Here is a 23,631-nt window from a genome sequence, read left to right as displayed (position 1 = left end):
AATTGTCCACTTATTGAGGAATACAGAGACAGACAATATAATAACCTATGTGACATGTCAAGATATCTTATTAATGAAAATAAGATACCAGATATACTAAGCAAATTTCCTAAATTTGCTTGTAACAGATAATTGAACAATACATGTGTAGATATAAATCCATATGTATTCCTGTTAACCCTTTGGGGCCTGGTTCCTAGGCCTTTTGTGTATCCATATGTTCTCGCGCTACCGTCCACAGGATGGATATGGGGTGCACAATAAACTAGCTACTTCGGTGGCAAAATCTAATCTGAATTCGTTTTCCAGTCTCTGAGTGCCATGTATGTTATATGACTGCAACATATCACTACCACCCTCAGTAAATCCACTTCCCATGTACAATTTAAACAATTGTACACCAAGAAAATCATTTTAGCTCACTGGCCAGTATATTAGGATGTTCTTGGGGAAGGCGTTGGACACTGATAACATCAACAGTTAAAAAGATTAGAGCATTGATAATTTTATATTGAGTAGCTGTGGATTGAAATATTTAATTATCCTGAATTCCTGATACTGAATGATCTTACTTAGGTTCTCGTAATCTGCTGCGCGAAAATTGGGGAGCTGATTTTACTATCAGTATTAAGGCTGTATAGTCCTTGTGGCTTAGCGCTTCTTTTTGATTATAATAATAATAATAATAATAATAATATCAGTATTAAGGTAATGTTTTGAAATGTTGAAACCAAGTGATTTGTGATGCATTTTCTCAAACTCTTCTTTAACCTCCATCACTTAAGATGATTATCAGATTCATATTCTATCATATAGGATGGTTTTCCTGTCAAATAGTCAGTAGGATAGTTTCCCTGTCAATAATATAGTTTTTCTCTCAATAGGATAATTTTCCTGTCAAATATGATGGTTTTTCTGTTCAATAGGATGACTTTCCTGTCAGATAAGATGGTTTTCCTGTCGAATAGGATGGTTTTCCTTTTTGTATTTCACCACACAAGATGGAATAACATTTGATGAAACCACAGACGTCACAAGACCAACTAATATTGAGGAGTAAAGAATATAGTTGGAAGGGAGAGTGATGCCTCAGATTTATCATGGTCTATGATGCTAAATGTTTTCTCTCATCTAAACAACTCCACTTATGTAATAATATTCCTGGCATAATAAAATTTACAGCAACAAACAAATGCAATGATTTCTATACAATGTTGCTTTAACAGGGATTTTCTGGGGCATAGAAATGATAAAAGTTTATTGAGGTATGAGGGGTACGAGGGTGTGATAGCAACAGCATCCAGTCGGCAGGAGGCCGTCCACACTGACAGGTTTTAAGTGATCATCATGGCGAGTTTTCGTGTTGTCGGGGCTCTGTGCCGGCTCAGTGCCCGCAGACTAACTCAGTTTAGAAGTAAGTTATTCCAAGTGCCCTTAAGTGGAGAATATATATGTGTGTGTGTTTGTATTATTGGTGATATTGTGTGAGTAGCAGTGTTATGACGGGTGGGTCACCGGTGCTGCACCAGGAAGATCTCACAATCGGGTTATTGCTTTATTATACCAGCCCTTCTGATCACTAATCAATATTATAATTGAAGATCGTTATCTTAAGCTCAGCAATGAGTCGGCTATTTTCTTTTGGAAAGATTGAAAAAGTAAGTTGTGGATTGGTTAATGTATGGAGGACTGGACTTTATACTGTCTTCCATTATCATTATTATTACATTATCGAAGAAGATATTTTATTCGTATTATTAACCCGGAGGATTAGTAACCCAGAGTAACCCAATAAGGTCAATGTCATCAGACTGTCTAGCTGATTTTCATTGGGGTTCTTTGATCCTCTTCCAGGATGCGACCCATAACCGACAGTAAACACTGTCTCTTCATATAATATCTTTATGTACAAGGTATACAGGCCTAGCTGACATCAGTGCCATACTACTATATAGAGAGCTTGTTATGTAGAGCGTTTCAGGCAAATTAAGTCAATTTTGTCCCAGGATGCGACCCACACCAGTCAACACCCAGGTACCCGTTTTACTGATGGGTGAACATGGACTGCAGGTGTCTTATGGAAACATCCTAATGTTTTCCAGCCATACCAGGGGATCGATCCCTGGACCTCAATGTGTGAGCTGAGTGCACTAATGATCGATGTATGGGACTCCGTGTTGCTAGGTGAGGTTAGTTTAATATCTTTATTATGCACTCCATACCCCAAGAAGTATGAGGACACATGTTCATTGTTTCCACTCACCTGGGAGTTAAATCTCAGTCCCTCAGTTGTGAACCGAGGCCGCTACCAATTGATAATTGAAACCGCGGATACCAAATCAGTGGATACAGGGTTATTGCTGTATATCAAACACTGGAAAAATATACAAACTACAGTATATATATCTAACACAAAACTACCATCATGAAAAACTGTGTTGTCTGCAAATGCAGTAACAGGCGAGATCTTGCTTAGGTTGCATGCAACTTCTGTGAAAAATGATCTCGTGCTTCCTGTGTAAACCTTATGTAATTGTCCACAAAGGATATTAACAGGAAAATGTTTTTGGGTCTGCCTGAGTGATAGCCACCTGTGGGAAGAAATTATATCTGTACTAAAAGGCAGGAACATCAAAACATCCTTCTTAGAAAACTTGAGTCTTGTATAACAGTCGGGAAAATAAAAGGAGTGGGCCAGATGGAGGTATCACCCCAGGTGCTGGTGCTGCCTTAGAGGACAGTACCCTAAGAATACAGAAATGAAAGTCAGTGCACCGGGTGAAGACAGGGGTCCTGGTGCTGGGGAAACAGGTATAGACAAAGATATGCTAATTCCAGAGTTACAAAATAGCAATTCTATTGGAGATGGCTATAAAGGGGATGAGGCTTTGAGGAATAGTGTAGATACACTACCAGTAAAAACAGGTGAAGACACCGTTGTAAGTACAGGTCCTGTAGATAGTGGGGAGTCAGAAAAAATGCACCACTAGGGAATGCAGCCACAAAAAAGTCATGGCAGACAGAAATCAAATCTATGCAAATTCTATGCCTTGGGTTTCTGCAGGCATTGAGTATGTGGAAAAACAGGTGGGACGTACACTCTGACCATCCCAAAAAATGCCGTGCCCACATGACAACAGGAGAATGCAACTCCTCCTCTTGTAATTTATTTCACCCTGAAATGTGTCATTCTTCAGTCCAGGAAAGACAGTGCTACAACGCATACTGTCAGGCACACCATCTAAAGGGGACAAAAAGATATAGATCACTCAGACCATGGAAAACAAACCAGGGTAACCACAACCACTTCAGAAACAGGTTTTTTAGTGTCAGGAAGAAAATAAGCTGGCAAGAAATGACAGAAATCGTACACCAACTCAAAAAACATGGTAGAATTCAAGAAAGAACTCGTAGCAAAGTATGAAAGTGGAATGAGTTGCAAAGTTCTGTGGAGAAGTATCACTACCACCCTCTACAAAGGTAGAGGTTGGTAGAGGGTGGTAGAGATGGTGGTAGAGGGTGGTAGTGGTTGTGATGGTAGTAGAGATAACCTCTCCTCCCTCTTCCCTCCTTGCCATCTTCCATATGCCAAAGGTAAAAGTGATGTTAAATGTTCATTTATCCATTTCATTAGTGTTTTAAATTTGTCTCAGTGTTTTCTGTATGTAAAACTCTAGTTATTCTCTATAAAATGCATTTTTTGTTAATATTTTTGGGTGTCTGGATTGGATTAATTGGATTTACATTATTTCTTATGGAAAATATTGCTTCAGTTTTTGTTGAATTCGGTTTTCGGCAGACACTCTGGAACAAATTAAAGATGAAAACCGAGGTTCCACTGTAATTTTTACAATGTGTCCCCCCTTCCCTTTATATACAGGAACTATACATGCTCTCTGCCAGTCCCTAGGTACCTTCCCCTCTTTCATACATTTATTGAACAAAAATACCAACCACTCCTACACTATATCCCTTTCCCCCACCCTTGCTTTTAACATTTCTGTTATGATCCCATTAGTTCCAGCTGCTTTACCCTTTTTCATTCTACGTAATACCTCACGCACCTTCCCCACACTTGCATCCGGCTCTTCTTCACTCCTAAAAGATGTTATACCTAACTGGCCAGTTCATGAAATTACTGCCTTCCTCTCTCTATCAACATTCAAAAGTTTCTCAAAATATTCCTGCCATCTTCCCAATACCTCCAACTCCCCATCTGCTAACTCCCTTATTTGGTTTTAACTGACAAATCCATTCATTGCCTAGGCTTTCTTAACCTGTTTATCACGTTCCAAAATTTTTTCTTATTCTCAGCAGAATTTGTTGATAGTGCCTCACCCACTCTGTCATTTGCTCTCCTTTTGCACTCTCACCACTCTTCACCTTTCTTTTACTCTCCATATACTCCGCCTTTCCTTTATCACTGTAAAAACCTCTCATAAGCGACCTTTTTCTCTTTTATCGCATCCTTTACCTCATCACTCCTCCTTCCTTCTGCACCCACCCTCCTATAGCCACAAACTTCTGCCCCACATTCTAACACTGCATTTTTAAAACTGTCTCACCCCTCATCAACCCCCATACTACCTATACTTGCACTAGCCCACCTTTCTGCTAATACTACTTGCTTATATCTCACCCTAACTTCCTCCTCCCTTAGTTTATTAACTTTCACCTCTCTCTCACTTGCTGTTGCCATTTTCCATTTACCCCATCTACCCCTTACTCTAGCTGTAGCTACAACTAAATAGTAATTTGATATATCTGTTGCCCCTCTATAAACATGCACATCCTGAAGCCTACTCATCAACCTTCTATCCACCAATGCATGATCTGTGACACTTCTTTCATTATGTGCTATATCATATCTTGTATACTTATCCTCTTTTTCATAAAATGTGTATTACTTATTACCAAGCCTCTTTCTACACACAGTTCAATTAAAGGCCCCCCCATTTTCATATTTTCAATTTACCCTACATTATTATTATAATAAAAAAGAAGAGCTTAACTAATATACCCTACAGTACCATACTGTATTGCCTGTATATTTATTTTTTACATATATGTATATGCAGCACAGCCTCTCCTCACTATGGGATGAACTCGTTTACTGATGACTTGGACTTATGAAAGGCTCTCTGACCAGTATGCATGTCTAAATAATGTTTATTAGAGCTGATTTCCTCTATTCTGTTTATTACAATATACAGTACACTACTGGATATACATAAATACAGTGGACCCCCGCATAACGATATTATTTCAATCCAGAAGTCTGTTTGGGTGCCGTTATAGACCGAATTTGTTCCCATAGGAAATATTGTGAATTAGATTAGTCCTTTTCGGACCCCTAAAAATACACCTACAGGGGCACTTGCAGAAATAAACTTACATAATTGGTCGAGTTGGGAGCTGATCATTATCCGGGGGTCCACTGTATACCAGAAATGTTATAAATGGTGCAAAGGTGACATTAAAACAATAACAAAGATGGTTAACACAAACCCACTACCATTATAGTATGCTTAGCGATGAATTCGTTTACTGACGTGGTCTTGGGAAAGGAATTCCATCGTTAAGTGAGGAGAGGCTGTATTCTTATTACTGTATGTAACTGTAAAAGTTGCAGTTTAAATAATGTTTCATGATGGTGTTATTGGTAATGCATTTTTATGCTGAGTGAAAGTTTTTTTTAGCTTAATCATTTCATTGTTTGTTTTATTTTCCAGTGCCCATGCTGAGCAGTAGATTTTTGTCGACCACTGTGAGAGCCATGGGTGTCCACGCCAACCTAGCAGTCAAAGATGGTGTCGGTGTGGTAACTGTAAACTCTCCTGGAAAAGTTAATGTTCTTAATGAGATAGTAATGGATGAGATTGTGAAAATTTTTGATGAGATTGAGAGCAATGCAGATATTCAGGCTGCTGTACTGATTTCTGGTAAGCCTGATTGTTTCATTGCTGGAGCAGACATTGCAATGATAGAAAAATGCAAAACAGCCAAGGCAGTTCAGGATCTTTCCGAGTCATGCCATGAAATTTTTTTCCGCATTGAGAGGAGCAAGAAACCTGTGGTTGCAGCAATTATGGGTCCAGCCTTAGGTGGTGGACTTGAAGCTGCAATGTGTTGTCACTACCGTCTGGCTGTAAAGGATAAATCCGGACTTGGTTTGCCAGAAGTTATGTTGGGCCTTTTACCAGGCGGGGGTGGCACTCAGCGCCTTCACAAATTAGTAGGTGTTCCCACTGCATTGGACATGGCTCTTACTGGTAAAACTCTGACTGCAGATAAAGCCAAGAAGGTGGGCTTAATAGATGAGCTGGTAAATCCCCTTGGTCCGGGTGTAGGGTCGAAAGAAGATCTTACACTGGCATATTTACAGGAAATAGCCATCAAGACTGCTAAAAATCTGGCTAGCGGAGACCTGCAGCCAAAGCGTGGCCCTAAAAATATGATGGATAAAGTAATGAATATGGCTTTACAATATGATTTTGTAAAAGATCAAGTCTTCAAAAAGGCCAGGTCAACTGTAATGAAGCAGACAAATGGGTTATATCCTTCCCCTCTAAAAATCTTAGAGGTCATTCGTACTAGCTTGGACAAAGGGCCAAAAGATGGCTATGCTGCAGAGGCAAGAGCTTTTGGTGAATTGGCCATGACTAGTGAATCTAGAGGCTTAATTGGACTGTTTCATGGACAAACTGAATGCAAAAAGAACAGATTTGGGAAGCCACAGCGTCCAGCTAAGACACTTGCTGTTCTTGGAGCAGGATTAATGGGTGCTGGTGTTGCTCAGGTTTCTATAGACAAAGGCTTCCAGACTATTTTAAAGGATGTGAGCAATGCTGGGCTAGCCCGAGGCATTAACCAGGTACAGGAAGGATTAGACAAAGCCGTAAAACGCAAAAAGATCATAAAATTGGTGGCTGACCAGTACATGTCTAACTTAGAGCCAACAGTTTCTTATAAATGTTTCAATGATTGTGACATGGTGATTGAAGCAGTGTTTGAAGACTTGGCCATCAAGCACCGTGTGTTGAAGGAAGTGGAAGCCCATGTTCCTGCTCATTGTATCTTTGCTTCCAACACTTCATCTCTACCTATTACGGATATTGCAAAAGGAAGCATTCGCCCAGAAAAGGTTTGCTGTTTCTCATGTTAAATTTGGGTTAGGATCATTTAACTTTTTCTTAATTATTATTATTATAATCAAAACAAAGCACTAAACCTACTAGGGTCATACAGTTCTGAACTTTTTCTTAATCTGAGAACTGCACTTAAAGATTGTGCAGTTTTCAGATAAATTATAGTGATATTTACTATAGTTTTTAGGATTATATTAATATAGCACCATGGTAGGTCACCTTTCATTTAAAATCTACTACACTGCTGTGTATCTGGTCAGTGATTTTAGTGGGGACCATCATTACCCTTCATTATGCACCTTTTTTTTTTTTTTAAGGCTGTGCTAAGGGATACTTCATCTGATGACCAGTTTTGCTTGTGTAATTGTAGACTGTCACCTTACTGTTGTAAAGTGGTAGTGTCATTCATTTGAGCTTTTCTCTCATGTACACACTCCTAGTTGTACAGTACTATAAAATATTTTTCTGTAGATTAATAAATGTTACATTAGATAAAGAATCTCTGCAAGATTTCTTTATTGTACAAGCATTCCACAGTCTGCATCAAATGTATATGGTAAGCATAAGCACAGTAGGTGCCCACTTTACGGCATTTCACTAATATGGACATTTCAAATTATGACCAAAACTTGCTATATGGCTCCCCCCACCTGACTGTCTAATACAATCACTGTGTGCCACCCAGTTTGTTTACATTCTGTGTGAGCTCCACATCTCTCAATTAAGTCTGGAAACTTTTAAAAATTTCAAGCATTTTAAAGTTACTGCATATTTTATATGTACTCTGATAATTATACTTGTGTGTACCTGTACCTAAATAAACTTACACAGTGTGCTGGCATGCAGGTACACATTAAAATAACTAAAGTCTCTCTCTGGTCTTGGCACAACAATGATAATAATAATCACTCACATTAAATGTCTTATTTTACATTAATATAGAGATTTTCATTAATTCATCTACGATATTTTCTTCAAAATTATATAAGAAACATGTTACATGGCATAGACAACTCCCACTTTGTGTGTGATTCTTTATCTTCTAACTCCACGCCTCTTGCCAAGACCCTCGCATTTACTTCTCTTACAACCCCATCTATAAATATATTAAACAACCACGGTGACATCACACATCCTTGTCTAAGGCCTACTTTTACTGGGAAAAAATTTCCCTCTTTCCTACATACTCTAACTTGAGCCTCACTATCCTCGTAAAAACTCTTCACTGCTTTCAGTAACCTACCTCCTACACCATACACTTGCAACATCTGCCACATTGCCCCCCTATCCACCCTGTCATACGCCTTTTCCAAATCCATAAATGCCACAAAGACCTCTTTAGCCTTATCTAAATACTGTTCACTTATATGTTTCACTGTAAACACCTGGTCCACACACCCCCTACCTTTCCTAAAGCCTCCTTGTTCATCTGCTATCCTATTCTCCATCTTACTCTTAATTCTTTCAATTATAACTCTACCATACACTTTACCAGGTACTCTCAACAGACTTATCCCCCTATAATTTTTGCACTCTCTTTTATCCCCTTTGCCTTTATACAAAGGAACTATGCATGCTCTCTGCCAATCCCTAGGTACCTTACCCTCTTCCATACATTTATTAAATAATTGCACCAACCACTCCAAAACTATATCCCCACCTGCTTTTAACATTTCTATCTTTATCCCATCAATCCCGGCTGCCTTACCCCCTTTCATTTTACCTACTGCCTCACGAACTTCCCCCACACTCACAACTGGCTCTTCCTCACTCCTACAAGATGTTATTCCTCCTTGCCCTATACACGAAATCACAGCTTCCCTATCTTCATCAACATTTAACAATTCCTCAAAATATTCCTTCCATCTTCCCAATACCTCTAACTCTCCATTTAATAACTCTCCTCTCCTATTTTTAACTGACAAATCCATTTGTTCTCTAGGCTTTCTTAACTTGTTAATCTCACTCCAAAACTTTTTCTTATTTTCAACAAAATTTGTTGATAACATCTCACCCACTCTCTCATTTGCTCTCTTTTTACATTGCTTCACCACTCTCTTAACTTCTCTCTTTTTCTCCATATACTCTTCCCTCCTTGCATCACTTCTACTTTGTAAAAACTTCTCATATGCTAACTTTTTCTCCCTTACTACTCTCTTTACATCATCATTCCACCAATCGCTCCTCTTCCCTCCTGCACCCACTTTCCTGTAACCACAAACTTCTGCTGAACACTCTAACACTACATTTTTAAACCTACCCCATACCTCTTCGACCCCATTGCCTATGCTCTCATTAGCCCATCTATCCTCCAATAGCTGTTTATATCTTACCCTAACTGCCTCCTCTTTTAGTTTATAAACCTTCACCTCTCTCTTCCCTGATGCTTCTATTCTCCTTGTATCCCATCTACCTTTTACTCTCAGTGTAGCTACAACTAGAAAGTGATCTGATATATCTGTGGCCCCTCTATAAACATGTACATCCTGAAGTCTACTCAACAGTCTTTTATCTACCAATACATAATCCAACAAACTACTGTCATTTCGCCCTACATCATATCGTGTATACTTATTTATCCTCTTTTTCTTAAAATATGTATTACCTATAACTAAACCCCTTTCTATACAAAGTTCAATCAAAGGGCTCCCATTATCATTTACACCTGGCACCCCAAACTTACCTACCACACCCTCTCTAAAAGTTTCTCCTACTTTAGCATTCAAGTCCCCTACCACAATTACTCTCTCACTTGGTTCAAAGGCTCCTATACATTCACTTAACATCTCCCAAAATCTCTCTCTCTCCTCTGCATTCCTCTCTTCTCCAGGTGCATACACGCTTATTATAACCCACTTCTCGCATCCAACCTTTACTTTAATCCACATAATTCTTGAATTTACACATTCATATTCTCTTTTCTCCTTCCATAACTGATCATTTAACATTACTGCTACCCCTTCCTTTGCTCTAACTCTCTCAGATACTCCAGATTTAATCCCATTTATTTCCCCCCACTGAAACTCTCCTACCCCCTTCAGCTTTGTTTCGCTTAGGGCCAGGACATCCAACTTCTTTTCATTTATAACATCAGCAATCATCTGTTTCTTGTCATCCGCACTACATCCACGCGCATTTAAGCAACCCAGTTTTATAAAGTTTTTCTTCTTCTCTTTTTTAGTAATTGTATACAGGAGAAGGGGTTACTAGCCCATTGCTCCCGGCATTTTAGTCGCCTCATACGACACGCATGGCTTACGGAGGAAAGATTCTTTTCCACTTCCCCATGGACAATAGAAGAAATAAAAAAGAACAAGAGCTATTTAGAAAAAGGAGAAAAACCTAGATGTATGTATATATATATATGCATGTGCGTGTCTGTGAAGTGTGACCAAAGTGTAAGTAGGAGTAGCAAGATATCCCTGTTATCTTAGCGTGTTTATGAGACAGAAAAAGAAACCAGCAATCCTACCATCATGCAAAACAGTTACAGGTTTTTGTTTCACAGTCATCTGGCAGGACGGTAGTACTTCCCTGGGTGGTTGCTGTCTACCAACCTACACACAATACATACACCCACAGTAGGAAAAATTTCACATAAATATGAGATGTGGTAGCCGGGCAGAGGGAAAAAATCCATTTTCTCGAGTCCAGCACCAGAGAAAATGTGTATCAGTCCACGTTTGACCCAGTCACTCCCCTTACGCATTTGGATTTGTTTACAATTCTTGGCATGACTTGCTCTCATCACTTCTCCCTTCATTTATGAGGGTAGTTGTTAGAAATGGTTAAACTCGGTGAACAAGGTATGTCAATGGTAATAATAATACTGCTGTGTATGTAAGTATGGTGGCCAGGTGGGCTACCATACCTACCACACCTGACTAAACAATAGTAAATACTTTTCACCTCTCACCCTACTTTAAGACTACAAATATTTTAAGGTAAGTAATGTATGTGCTGTGTATGTATTTTACTTTTTATTGTTTTTTAATGCCTAGTTCTACTGTTAGCTTAATGTATGTTAGTGTAAACTTTAACCCTTTGAGGGTTTCGGCCGTACTAGTACGGCTTACGACCCAGGGTTTTAGACGTACTAGTACGCCTAAATTCTAGCGCCCTCAAATCTAGTGGGAGAAGGCTGGTAGGCCTACATATGAAAGAATGGGTCTATGTGGTCAGTGTGCACAGTATAAAAAAAATCCTGCAGCACACAGTGCATAATGAGAAAAAAAAACTTTGACCGTTTTTTTGGAATAAAACAGCGACTTTGAACTGTATTTTTGTATGGCATTTATTGTTGTATTCTAGTTTTCCTGGTCTCATTGTATAGAATGGAAGACATATTACAGAAATTGGGATGATTTTGACTGGTTTTACAATGAAAAGTACCTTGAAATTGAGCTCAAAGTAGCAGAAATGTTCGTTTTTTACCAAAGTTCAAAAGTAAACAAATCATGCCAAGTGTCCAATACACGTCAACTGGTGAGTCTAACATTCTTTCGCAAGTGTGCCAATATTATTTATACCATTTTTTACACTAATGCAGTAGTCTGCATAACAGTAAATCTTCTATTTTTTGTGAGAATAAAAATTCAAAGTGGAAAGCAAAAGAATGTAAGAGGGGCCTTGAGACGTGACTAATGAACAGAGGAAATGTTATTTTAGTGCCAGGAATGTCTTTCTTGTTTATTCTGGACCCTATTCGGAAATTGGCATCTTTTGAAATTTGTGTGAAATTGGCAAAATTGCTAAATTCTGACCACTGTACTGGATAGTTGAAATTGGTAAATGGGTGGTTTCTTGCACTCATTCGATAGGAAAAATGGAGTTCTAGCGAAATATTAATGTTTTTTGTTGACTAGTACAGTGGAATTGGCCGAAAATGGGACTCAGTGGGCAAAATCGCAGATTTGTAAACATCGCCGAGACCGCTAACTTTGTGAGAGCATAATTCCGTAAGTTTTCCATCAAATTTCATACTTTTGGTGTCATTATGATTGGGAAAAGATTCTCTATCTTTTCATAAGAAATTTTTTTTTTTTTTTTTGTTTTTTTTTTTTTTTTTTTTTTTTTTTTTTTTTTATTTGGCTGACCCTGAGAACGAGTCTCGGAGAGAGCCTGTCGACCCTCAAAGGGTTAATACCTGGCATTTGTAAGTGGAAAAAATGGCATTCTTCTTTCTAGTGAGGTCCACTTTCCAGCGGTAGTCTGGAACCTACCCCGCCTAATAAGTGGGCCCTACTGTATATGTGTGATGCAAGTCACATGTAAGTGTTCAGTCTAGCAGCTGCTGATCAGTGTAAGGTGTAATCACACGTAATGCAATCTGACGTGTGTTACCAGATGATTTTGGGTAATAATTGAAGGACATTTTAAGCAGACACAACACTCCTGGTGTTCATCCACAGTGGAGTTGTATCAGTAACCATAGAACTTGATATGCTTCACTGTGGGTAAAATATCATAAAGTAAAGTTTACTCAGCTTAATGTCTTTTAATTACCACTTGCAATGCTGTATGGCCCTTTTGGGTTTAGCACTTATTTTTTTTAATATACTAATGATGACTTATCACTTGTATGCTTACATTTTTGCCTTCAAATAATAATCAACCTTGGGACTTTATATAGTTCTATAATTATTGATATTTTTTCCACTCTTCAATTTTAGTGTATCTGTGAGGATTGTCAGGTTGTCTTGGCTGTTTAGGTTTATCATAGTGACTGTTAATCAGAGAACATGCCAACTTCATTTCAGCAGACTCCATTCCCCTGACATGCTTGCTTTGTTTGCCCTCCTCTCTGACAGTCCTAACTTCAGTGTGAACTATTCTTACGATTAGATAACATCATTGGGCTACATAAGATTTGGTATTCAAAGTTTATTCTGTGCTGTGAAAATCATGTCTGTAAAGCTTAGCTATGTCAAACCTATTCATTGTCAAATTTGAGGTGGAAGGAAGGGTAGGGGATATTCCTGGAAAGGCCTGGGAGGAATGGTGAAGGAGATTTTGGGCACGTGACTTGAGCATCCAGCAGGCATGTGTGTGTGTGTGTGTGTGTGCGCGCGCGCACGTGTGCGTGCACGCGTGCGTGCGCTTTTAAAATTATAAACAGAAATCCACTGGTCAAGTTGTACTTTTAGTTCCTTTATTTTGATAATGTGAGAAATGATGAAAGCACTTGGAAATTCACTATTTTTTTCAGTGGTTATTGTGCATATTGTGATATCTGTTTACTGTGATCTTATTGCATATGTGTACATAGTACTATATTACATATACACTATAGTACTTTAGTGCACTTTTTTACTGTTTTAAAAATCATTCCGATATAATGGACACCCCCTATTAATCTGTTATATTGGACTAATACTGTACCTCTTTATGCAGACTACTATTTCTTTAATCAGGTCTTTTGAAGAATCATAATACAGATCTTAAATGTTGGAACAGATTCTTGTTTGGAGTTATCTTAAATGGTAATTTCATGATTTGATGCTCTTGCCATAATTTGTCAAATTTTAATTTGTGATTGATGTTGTGTTGTTGATGCAGGTAATAGGTATGCATTACTTCTCTCCGGTGGACAAGATGCAGCTGTTGGAGATCATCACTACAGAGAAGACTTCACAAGATACCGTAGCTTCAGCAGTGGATGTAGGACTCAGACAAGGCAAAGTGAGTGCTGCTTTATTTGTGATTGTCTTCAATTTAAATTACAGTTGTCCATAGGTTAACACAGTAGTTGGGTTCCTGAAAGCAGCATTGAAATATAAAAATTGTGCAAAATTGACTGAAGAGCATATGGAAAAAATGGAGTTATTCTCCTTAAACCCCAGAAAACCAACAAATTTTATTTCAGGACTAAAAAAAAAAAAAAAAAAAGTAGTTATATTTTTATACAATACTTATGCTACAAAAGTTACATAATTAATAATTTCATTTTTTAAAGGGGAGGACTGGTAAGCCAACAGAAGGCCTGGGTCAATGACTAAAGCTCAAGTGGCATGTCATCACATAACTAAGACCCTGTCAGGAAACAATTGTCCTATTTCCAGACGAATCGCCTAACTTCTTTCTTTCTTTCAACACACCGGCCATATCCCACCAAGGCAGGGTGGCCCAAAAAGAAAAACGAAAGTTTCTCTTTTAAATTTAGTAATTTATATGGGAGAAGGGGTTACTAGCCCCTTGCTCCCGGCATTTTAGTCGCCTCTTACAACACACATGGCTTACGGAGGAAGGATTCTGTTCCACTTCCCCATGGAGATAAGAGGAAATAAACAAGAACAAGAACTAGAAAGAAAATAGAAGAATACCCAGAGGGGTGTGTATATATATATGCTTGAACATGTATGTGTAGTGTGACCTAAGTGCAGGTAGAAGTAGCAAGACATACCTGAAATCTTGCATGTTTATAAGACAGACAAAAGACACCAGCAATCCTACCATCATGTAAAACAATTACAGGTTTTCGTTGTACACTCACTTGGCAGGACGGTAGTACCTCCCTGGGCGGTTGCTGTTTACCAACCTACTACCTAGGGAATCACCTAACTTAACCTAAATAAATAATATTTCTTACCAGAAGTCCTGATTGCTGGTATATGTCAATGATTTTAGGAGGAGTGGAGAGGGATGGTGTAGCCCCGCTGGGCTGACATAGAAGGTTGTGACCTGTTGGCTGAGGTGGATGGCTGAGCTTGCACAGATGTCAAGGATTGTACTGGATTACGGAAAAATTCTGTAATGTGTCTCTTGTCTCCTTACCCTACAGTACTTTATACAGCTGACAGTAAGACATAGCTGCTCTAGACCCCATTTCAGAGCAGTGCTTGTAAATTTGTTAAGGTCCTCTATAGTATGGAATCGTTCACATAACTGTTGCATTATTAACCATTTTTCTTCAGGTTCTTCCTCATGTTTGTCTGTTATCTGCCTCCCATGTATCTAGGTACTGAGCTCTGCCAACATTTTCTTTGGACTTTTCTTCCTCATCATCTAAGATCTGATTCACATGTCATGACTAAAGTCTAAACCTCATTCTTCTTATTGTGCAACTTGATGCTTCATTCAGACTATAAAATGCATGTTTGTTGACTAGGGCACTTCATTCCATGCTACTTTTACAATGTGCATTACATCTGCTGTATTAAATTTATGCCAGAAGTCTAGCACTCCAGTGTCTGATGTCATCCGTTGCACTATTCTGCTTGTACAGTGGCACTTCATCTTGTGCACTCCTGAATACAGTGGTTACATCAGAGATGTATTTGGTGGTAAAAACAATCTTCACAGACTCCAAGAGTTGAGGATGATTACAGGTATTATCAAGAGAGAGGAGAACCTTGACCAAAAGGCTCCTTTGGGCAGACACATCATAAATAAAGGAATAAAATCAATCTTAAATTAGGTAGTGAACATGATCTCATCCATACTGAGTTGTTAGACCACCAGTCAGCAGACAAAGTGGGTTTGTCTTTACGTTTCAAAGCACGGGGATTCTCAGAGTGATAAATAAAAATTGGCTTGTAATTAAAGTCTACCAAAGCATTAGCACACAGAAGCAGACTGAAATGAACCTTCACTGCCATGAATACATGTGCACTTTTCTCTTGCTGATGAAAGTTCTTGACAGCATCTTCCAATGTAAGTGTTGTGTCAACATTAAATACTTACTCTGGTTTGTAGCTTCCTCCAGAAACAATTTCCTCCAACTATTCGGGGAAATTTCCAGTGACAACTTGGTAAGCAGACACGTGTTCAATTTGTGAACAGGTGGCGATCATTGTGGGGAAAGGGTCTTAGGATTTTATAGGTACTCAAAATTGTGCTATTTAAATGGTGGTTAATCATGAGTTCACTGTGCAGTGGAACATTGGCAGTATATTGACTACTAAAGCCTTGTGCAGAGGAACAAAAATGATTGCAACCTGTATGCCCCTTAACGGGACATTATGATTAAAGGAAATATGCTGCGATATCAATAAGACACTTTGCAACAATGAGTAGAATGTCCCCAGAGTCCCTAAATGTTGGGACTGTCATTGGAACACCTGTTACACTCATTGCAACCTGACTCACTGTAGAGAGGAACCAGGCATTCTGTAACTTTATCTTAGGACACTTGGCTATCTCTGATATTCATAAAATCCATAGGCTTTTGTTTTTGTTTTATTTTGTTTCCTCGTGTTCAAGTGTTTTGTTTTTATCATTATTTGTGAAATTTGAAACAGTCTGCAACCACATGACCTATTTTGTTGTTACTAAAATGCTGAGGGCAAGGGGCTAGTAACCCCTTCTCTTGTATATGTTACTAAAGTTAAAAAGAGGAACTTTTGTTTTTCTTTTTGGGCTACCCTGCTTTGGTGGGAAACGGCCGGTTTGTTGAAAGATGATTTGCATGTTAAAGGCTCCAGCACTATTCTTATGATCTTTGTTCATCACTTGGGGATGTTCCATGTATGAATGTGACCTTCGTTGTTTACCCCTAACATCTGAAACTAGAATAATTTCTCTAATCTTTGTCACTATCTAAGTTGGATTATAAGGAAATTTTTATTCATTCTCTCACCCTATTTTCTTCACTTCAAACATGTTAGCCAACTTAGCTGCTTCAAATACACTCAAGTTTATGATTCTCCAAAAATGTATGATCTGTTGTAGCCATATTCAGAAAGTAGTCTACTATTAACAGCTGCATCAGCTCAGTAAAATTTTTGACCCCTGCAGATTTATACTTGTTGAAACACTGACTATTCATGGGCTAACCCATGTTAATCTGCCCATACTGATATTCAACATTCAGTTTAAACTTTTGCCAGTACTTAGCCAGTATACACTCATCATCCCCTAATGTTATCAGTTTGACTACATTGTACAGTGGACCCCCGGTATTTGATATTAATTCGTTCCTGAGAGCTCATCGAATACCGAAAATATCGAAAAGCGAATCAATTTTCCCCATAAGAAATAATGGAAATCAAATTAATCCATGCAAAACACCCAAAAGTATGAAAAAAAATATTTTACCACATGAAATATTAAGTTTAATGCAATAGAATAATTACAATAACAACAATAGAATAATTGACACTTACCTTTAATGAAGATCTGGTGATGATTGATGGGATGGGAGGAGGGGAGAGTGTGGATGGTGTTAGTGTTTAGAAGGGGAATCCCCTTCCATTAGAACTTGAGGTAGCAAGTCCTTTTCTGGGGTTACTTCCCTTCTTCTTTTAATGCCACTAGGACCAGCTTGAGAGTTACTGGACTTCTGTCGCACAACATATCTGTCGATAGAGGCCTGTACCTCTCGTTCCTTTATGACTTTCCTAAAGTGGTTCACAACATTGTCATTGTACAGGTTGCCAACACAGCTTGCAGTAGCTGTGTCAGGGTGATTTTCATCAAAAAAGGTTTGCACTTCAAGCCACTCTGCACACATTTCCTTAATCTTTGAAGTAGGCAACTTCTTCAATTTCTCTATCCCCTCCTCTGAAGCAGTTTCCTCAGGTCTGGCCTCTTGCTGTTGAAGATGATCTAGCAGCTCATCAGTAGTTAGTTCATCATTGGCCTCCTCCACCAACTCTTCCACATCTTCCCCACTAACCTTCAACCCCAAGGACTTCCCCAATGCCACAATGGATTCCTCAACTGGCATAGGATTCTCAGGGTTAGCCTCAAATCCTTCAAAATCCCTTTTGTCTACACATTCTGGCCACAGTTTTTTCCAAGCAGAGTTCAAGGTCCTCTTAGTCACTCCCTTCCAAGCCGTACCTATAAGGTTTATACAATTGAGGATATTAAAGTGATCCTTCCAAAACTCTTTTAGAGTCAGTTGAGTTTCTGTGGTCACTACAAAGCACTTTTGAAACATAGCTTGTGTGTACGGTTTCTTGAAGTTGGAAATGACCTGCTGGTCCATGGGCTGCAGGAGAGGAATGGTATTAGGAGGCAAAAACTTGACCTTAATGAAGCTCATGTCCCCAGAAAGTCTCTCTCCCAAGTATGTAGGATGACCAGGGGCATTGTCTAATACCAGGAGGCACTTAAGGTCTAATTTCTTTTCAATTAGGTAATTTTTCACAGTGGTGGCAAATGCTTGGTGTAACCAGTCATAGAAAAAGTCCCTAGTGACCCATGCCTTACTGTTTGCCCTCCACAGCACACACAAATTAGCCTTGAGGACATTGTTTTTCCTGAACACACTGGGAGTTTCAGAGTGATACACCAATAAAGGCTCCACTTTGCAATCACCACTAGCATTGGCACACATCAACAGAGTAAGCCTGTCTTTCATAGGCTTGTCCTGGGAGTGCCTTTTCCTCCTGAGTAATGTAGGTCCTGCTTTGCATTTTCTTCCCAAACATGCATGTTTCATTGCAATTAAACACTTGTTCAGGTTTAAATTCTTCACTGTCTATGTACACTTTGAATTCCTTCATATATTTTTCAGCTGCTTTTTGGTCCAAACTGGCAGCCTCACCATGCCTAATCACACTATGTATGCCACTACGATTTTTAAATCTTTCAAACCAACCTTTGCTGGCCTTAAATTCACTCACATCAGCACTAGTTGCAGGCAATTTCTTTACCAAATCGTCATGCAGCTGCCTAGCCTTTTCACAAGTGATCACTTGAGAGATGCTATCTCCTGCTATCTGTTTTTCATTTATCCACACCAATAACAGTCTCTCAACATTTTCTAACACTTGCAGTCGCTGTTTCATAATCACAGTTGCACCTTTTGCAAGAACAGCTTCCTTGATTGCCGTTTTCCTGGTCACTATAGTAGAGATAGTTGATTGGGATTTACTATACAACCTGGCCAGCTTCGACACCCGCACTCCACTTTCGTACTTTGCAATTATCTCTTTCTTCATTTCAATAGTCATTAGCACCTTTTTTCTCGAAGGGTTGGCACTAGAAGCTTTCTTGGGGCCCATGGTGACTTATTTTGCAGAAACAAGCACCAAAAACAGCGATAATATGGAATGTACCAAATGTATCCTTAGATGCGCGCACACTGGCTGGCTTGTAAACACTGGCGCACATGGGGCAGTTCAGGTCACACGTGGACATATCTCGTACGAATCGCATTGAATACCGGGTTTTCGATCGGATACCGAGGCGAAATTTTTGCGTTAAAATGCATCGAATACCGATCCCATTGAATACCGGGGGTCCACTGTAATTCATGTAAGGGTCATCAGACAGACAAGCTGTATAGTGTGCTTTACCTTGCAATGCTGCATGAACAAATGCAGCTCAGTGTTCTTTTGGCCAAACTAAGGTTCAAACCTGATTTTTGAGCACATCAAAACCTTTCATGTGCTCTGCTTTAGTAAAGCAGGCTACCTATAATAAAGATTTTTGTATGGTGCCCGCAAAATAAATTGAGTCGAGAATTCAAAAGAAAAAAAATTTTGACATTTGTCTTTCTCCTTTGCACTAGACAGCCCCTGGGCAGTATTACTGAGGTTGATTGTAAGTCAGGCAGCTCACACTTAACAAAGCAGCGACTTCCACTCATCCCTTACTGTCAGTTACCTTGTGTAAGTTATTGTAGACTTGGCTTCATCTGCAACTCATCTGTTTGATTGATAAATAGCTTATGATTTAGTTACCAGTGATTGTAATGGGGCCCTGTAAGTTTAGTATGGAAAAGGTTTCTGTTTTGGCCTTTGCAAGAGGACATGATAGGTATTATATCCAGGCTAGTTGGACAGTAGGAAGTGGCAGTGCAGAGAGTGAAAATTGCAGCAGCTAGTCTTTCTCCTCATGAGGTTCACAAGATGAAATGGTTTTGAATTATGCTGGCTATTTTAACTTGATATATGAGTATTTGTATAGAGTGTTTCTTCGTTACTTTTATTATTTATTGCTTTTATCTTTTTTTGTGTTTGGAATATTTTTGATGTCTGTGAGCCATGGGTAACTTACATGCTCAAAGTGCTTTGTAAATGTCATAAATACTACCGCTGCTACTACCAAAGAGGAAACCAGGTGCTGGAAAACAAGAAGACTACTACTATAGTCTTTGTTTCATTTTTTTGTTATTAATATTTATGTAAAATGATGTCAGGTGGTAAAATGCCAGTGCTTTCTAGTGCATCATTGAATTTATGTTGATTTGCCATATTCATTCTCTCCTCTTTGCTAATTCAGATTCCAAAATCATTGCAGACAATTCTTTTCTTTCCCTGATCTGGTACAACCCCACCTAAATTTCCGACAGGAGTACTATCACGGGAGTGATCACAAGCACCTTGCACACTGTTAGCCATACTTGGAAGAGACTTGAGTTGTCATTGTTGCAGAATAGAAAAATAACTGGTTGCATAAGAGTTTTTGAAATTACTGAGCTTATAACCAATGCCAATAGCATTTGTGACATGCCAGTAATGCCAAAGTGATAAATTAATCAAGAGCATTCAGAGTAGATGACTCTGGTCCCCTTTGTTTAGAGCTGGCAAAGATAACTACAGGACTTGTTTGATCTTCTGTGTACCAAATATGTAATGTTCTCTGTGCCATGGTGTTAAAAAATGTACCAGTTTAATCATGTTCCACTTGGAGTGGATTAAAGTGCATTGAATATTTGATAAGTAAGTAAATAGGAAAGTTAATATAAATTTTTATTTTTAGGTTGTGATTGTAGTAAAAGATGGTCCAGGATTTTACACCACAAGAATATTTAGTACTATGCTAGACAGTGGGTTAGTGCTCTTCCAAGAAGGTGTAGAGCCTAAAAGGCTGGACATGGTTTCAAAAGCCTTTGGTTGGCCTGTGGGTTCTGCAACACTGCTAGATGAAGTTGGTAAGTAATTCAAAAGTTTGAAAATTAACTCAGAACATGCATATAAATCATCACTTATTTCCTAAAGAATTGTGTGTGGCTTTCTGTGACTGTAGGATTATCTGAATGTTAGTCTACCTGAAGACGATTTTGAGGGTCAAGGGTCCCATAGCCTGGTCCTAGACCAGGTCTTCTGGTTCATGACTGATCATCTAGGCTGTTTGTCCTGGCTGCATGAAGTCCAATGTATGCATCACAGCCGGGCTGATCAGAAACCTGGCTTGAGAAATTTAACAAGTTTCCTCATGAAGACAGCAAGGGGTCTGTTGGTAATTCCCTTTTACCTGCAGTGTATCTGTATTTTTGTTAACACTGGCCAGCTACAAGGCAGGGTGGAAAAACCCTTCCCCCCCAACGAAAAAAAATCATTCACCATCATTCATTCAATAGTTATCTTGCCAAAAGTGCATGGACATCACAATTCAAATGACACTCTGAACTGCAAAATACCCATCTTCCTTCACAGTGCAGGCCCTGTACCTCTCACCTCCAGGACTCAAGTCCAGCTTACCAGTTTTCTCTTAATCCCTTCATAAATGTTACTTGTTCCCATTTCAACAGCCATAAAACCTAACTATCTCCACTCAGGCTGCTCTAACATGCTCACACAAGCCTGATGTAACTTGCAGACACTGTATCTTCCCTTATCTGCTTCTCTCTTATCCACTATTAACAACAGCCTTTCTCTCTCTGATAATGTCTGCCTTTTTTCATTAGCTTAGATTAGTCAGCCACTTTAATATTCTTTATTATTTCTATATACATGATAATCACTGATTATGAAAAGTCATCCTCGTGCACCAATGCACTAATTTCTTGCTTCATCTTCAGGGAATTGGCCTGTTCACTGTGCACTTTAGGGGGTATGATGACTTGTTAGTTTAATATGTTTATTATGCACCCCATACCCATCCTGTGGGCAGTAGTCAAAAGATTACAGAGGTACATAATTGGTCCAGGGACTGGACTCCAAAGTTTTGATAGCTGAGCAAGTTACAGAGGTAATGAACTCACAATTTACAAAGGTAATGAACTCGCAATTTACAAAGGTAATGAACTCGCAATTTACAAAGGTTTGACTTGGTAATGCAAAAGATAGTGTAATTATAAGAGAACACTGTTATTGGCTGAGATGCTACCAGAGATGTTTACTCCTGTTGCTGATTGGCTGCTAAGCCAGCCCCCCCCCCCACACACACACTCTCACACTCTCACTCACTCACTCACACTCTCACTCACACTCTCACTCACACTCTCACTCACACTCTCACTCACACTCTCACTCACACTCACACTCACACTCTACTCCTGTTGGCTCAGACGCTCTCCAAGAGACAAGCTACTACATCATAGGTTGGCTAAGGCCCACCCACACAAAAGCTGGTGCTCCTGTTGACTCAGATGCTGCCCAAGAGGCAAGATACCTTATTGCTAGTTTGAGTTAATGCTTTAGGTTCGAACCTATGAACTCCAACGAGGGAGATGTGAGTGTATGCTAGGTAGTGGGAGGCGGCCGATGTGTTAAAAAAAAAAATTAAAACTCTGGCCATCTCCCATCGAGGCAGTTTGATCTGAAAAAAGAAACACTCACCACCAACCACACTATCACTTCTTCCCAGATATGAGTCTAGATGTCCCTCCAAACAGCAGATATCCCAAACCCCTCCTTTAGAGTGAGGCATTGTACTTTCCACCTCCAGGACTCAAGTCCAGCTAACCGGTTTTCCTAAATCCCTTCACAAAATAAAACCCAGCAGCTCATCAGGTCCCAAAAAACCATTTATCTCCACTCGCTCCTAAATAACGCAAGCACATGTGCCTGCGGTATGTCCAAGACCCTTCCACACAAAACTTCCCTTTACCCCCTCCCATCCTTTCCTAGGATGATCCCTACCCTGCCTTCCTTCACCACAGATTTATTATTAATCTTTATTTCTACAAGTACATACATGATTCAGCTATTAGACATAACTGACATCATTAACATACTACTTTATATATAAAGTTCCTGGTTATGCAGAGCATTTTGGGCAACTTAGTTTAATCTTGTTCACCAAGATGCAACTCACAACAAATGTATCATCATATGCATATCATATCTCCAGTTTTTAATCACAGCTCAAAAGAAAATTCCCTATGAGGGTAAATTGTAACTCTAAATTATTGTAATTCCAGGGACCACTGTATTGATCAAAATATTGGTGTGACTTTTCCGATGCCATCATTAATGCTAGTACCGAGGTTTCAGTGTCACTTAATGCTATCTGGAAAACATAATCATTCATAGATCTCACAAGTGAAAAGGTGTGATGTCAAGGGAGTGTGGGGGCCATTTGATTGGATCATCATACCCACTGCAGCTGCCAGGAACTTCATGTTATGATAATTATGCTATCATATGCATAGAACAGTAGTTTCATATCTTTTATTTTTTTTTTTAACATGTCGACCATTTCCCACCAAATCAGGGTGCCCTGACCCCTACGGGTTTATATGTACATCCTTTTATAATGGAGCATTATCACCTTTGAGGAAGCTCTAAACCCACGAAGGCCATTCAGCTCCTAATGGGATTAAATCAAAGATTCCAAAATGCTATATCTGCAACATTTTTTTTGT

At 39.1% G+C, this 23,631-nt stretch overlaps 1 protein-coding gene and 1 long non-coding RNA gene across 2 annotated transcripts in view; one reads left to right on the top strand and one right to left on the bottom strand.

Moving 5' to 3' along the window:
• The first annotated feature begins 1,254 nt into the window (after nt 1-1,254).
• The window catches only part of Mtpalpha (monolysocardiolipin acyltransferase Mtpalpha), a 52,146-nt gene continuing 29,769 nt past the window's right edge, over nt 1,255-23,631 (top strand). The window contains exons 1-4 of the mRNA XM_053781734.2: nt 1,255-1,414; nt 5,733-7,144; nt 13,707-13,829; nt 20,802-20,973. Coding sequence (XP_053637709.2) covers nt 1,348-1,414; nt 5,733-7,144; nt 13,707-13,829; nt 20,802-20,973 — 1,774 coding nt within the window. The 5' untranslated portion in view covers nt 1,255-1,347. The remainder of the gene's footprint in view (nt 1,415-5,732; nt 7,145-13,706; nt 13,830-20,801; nt 20,974-23,631) is intronic.
• LOC138853436 (uncharacterized) lies at nt 11,116-21,861 on the bottom strand. The gene is made up of 2 exons (XR_011392623.1): nt 21,524-21,861; nt 11,116-13,904 (listed from the first exon to the last, which is right to left on the bottom strand). It is a non-coding gene; the product is annotated as an uncharacterized lncRNA (long non-coding RNA).

This window comes from Cherax quadricarinatus, chromosome 30, assembly GCF_038502225.1.
Source record: "Cherax quadricarinatus isolate ZL_2023a chromosome 30, ASM3850222v1, whole genome shotgun sequence".
Taxonomy (NCBI): domain Eukaryota; kingdom Metazoa; phylum Arthropoda; class Malacostraca; order Decapoda; family Parastacidae; genus Cherax; species Cherax quadricarinatus.
This window is presented reverse-complemented; position numbering and strand designations above follow the sequence as displayed.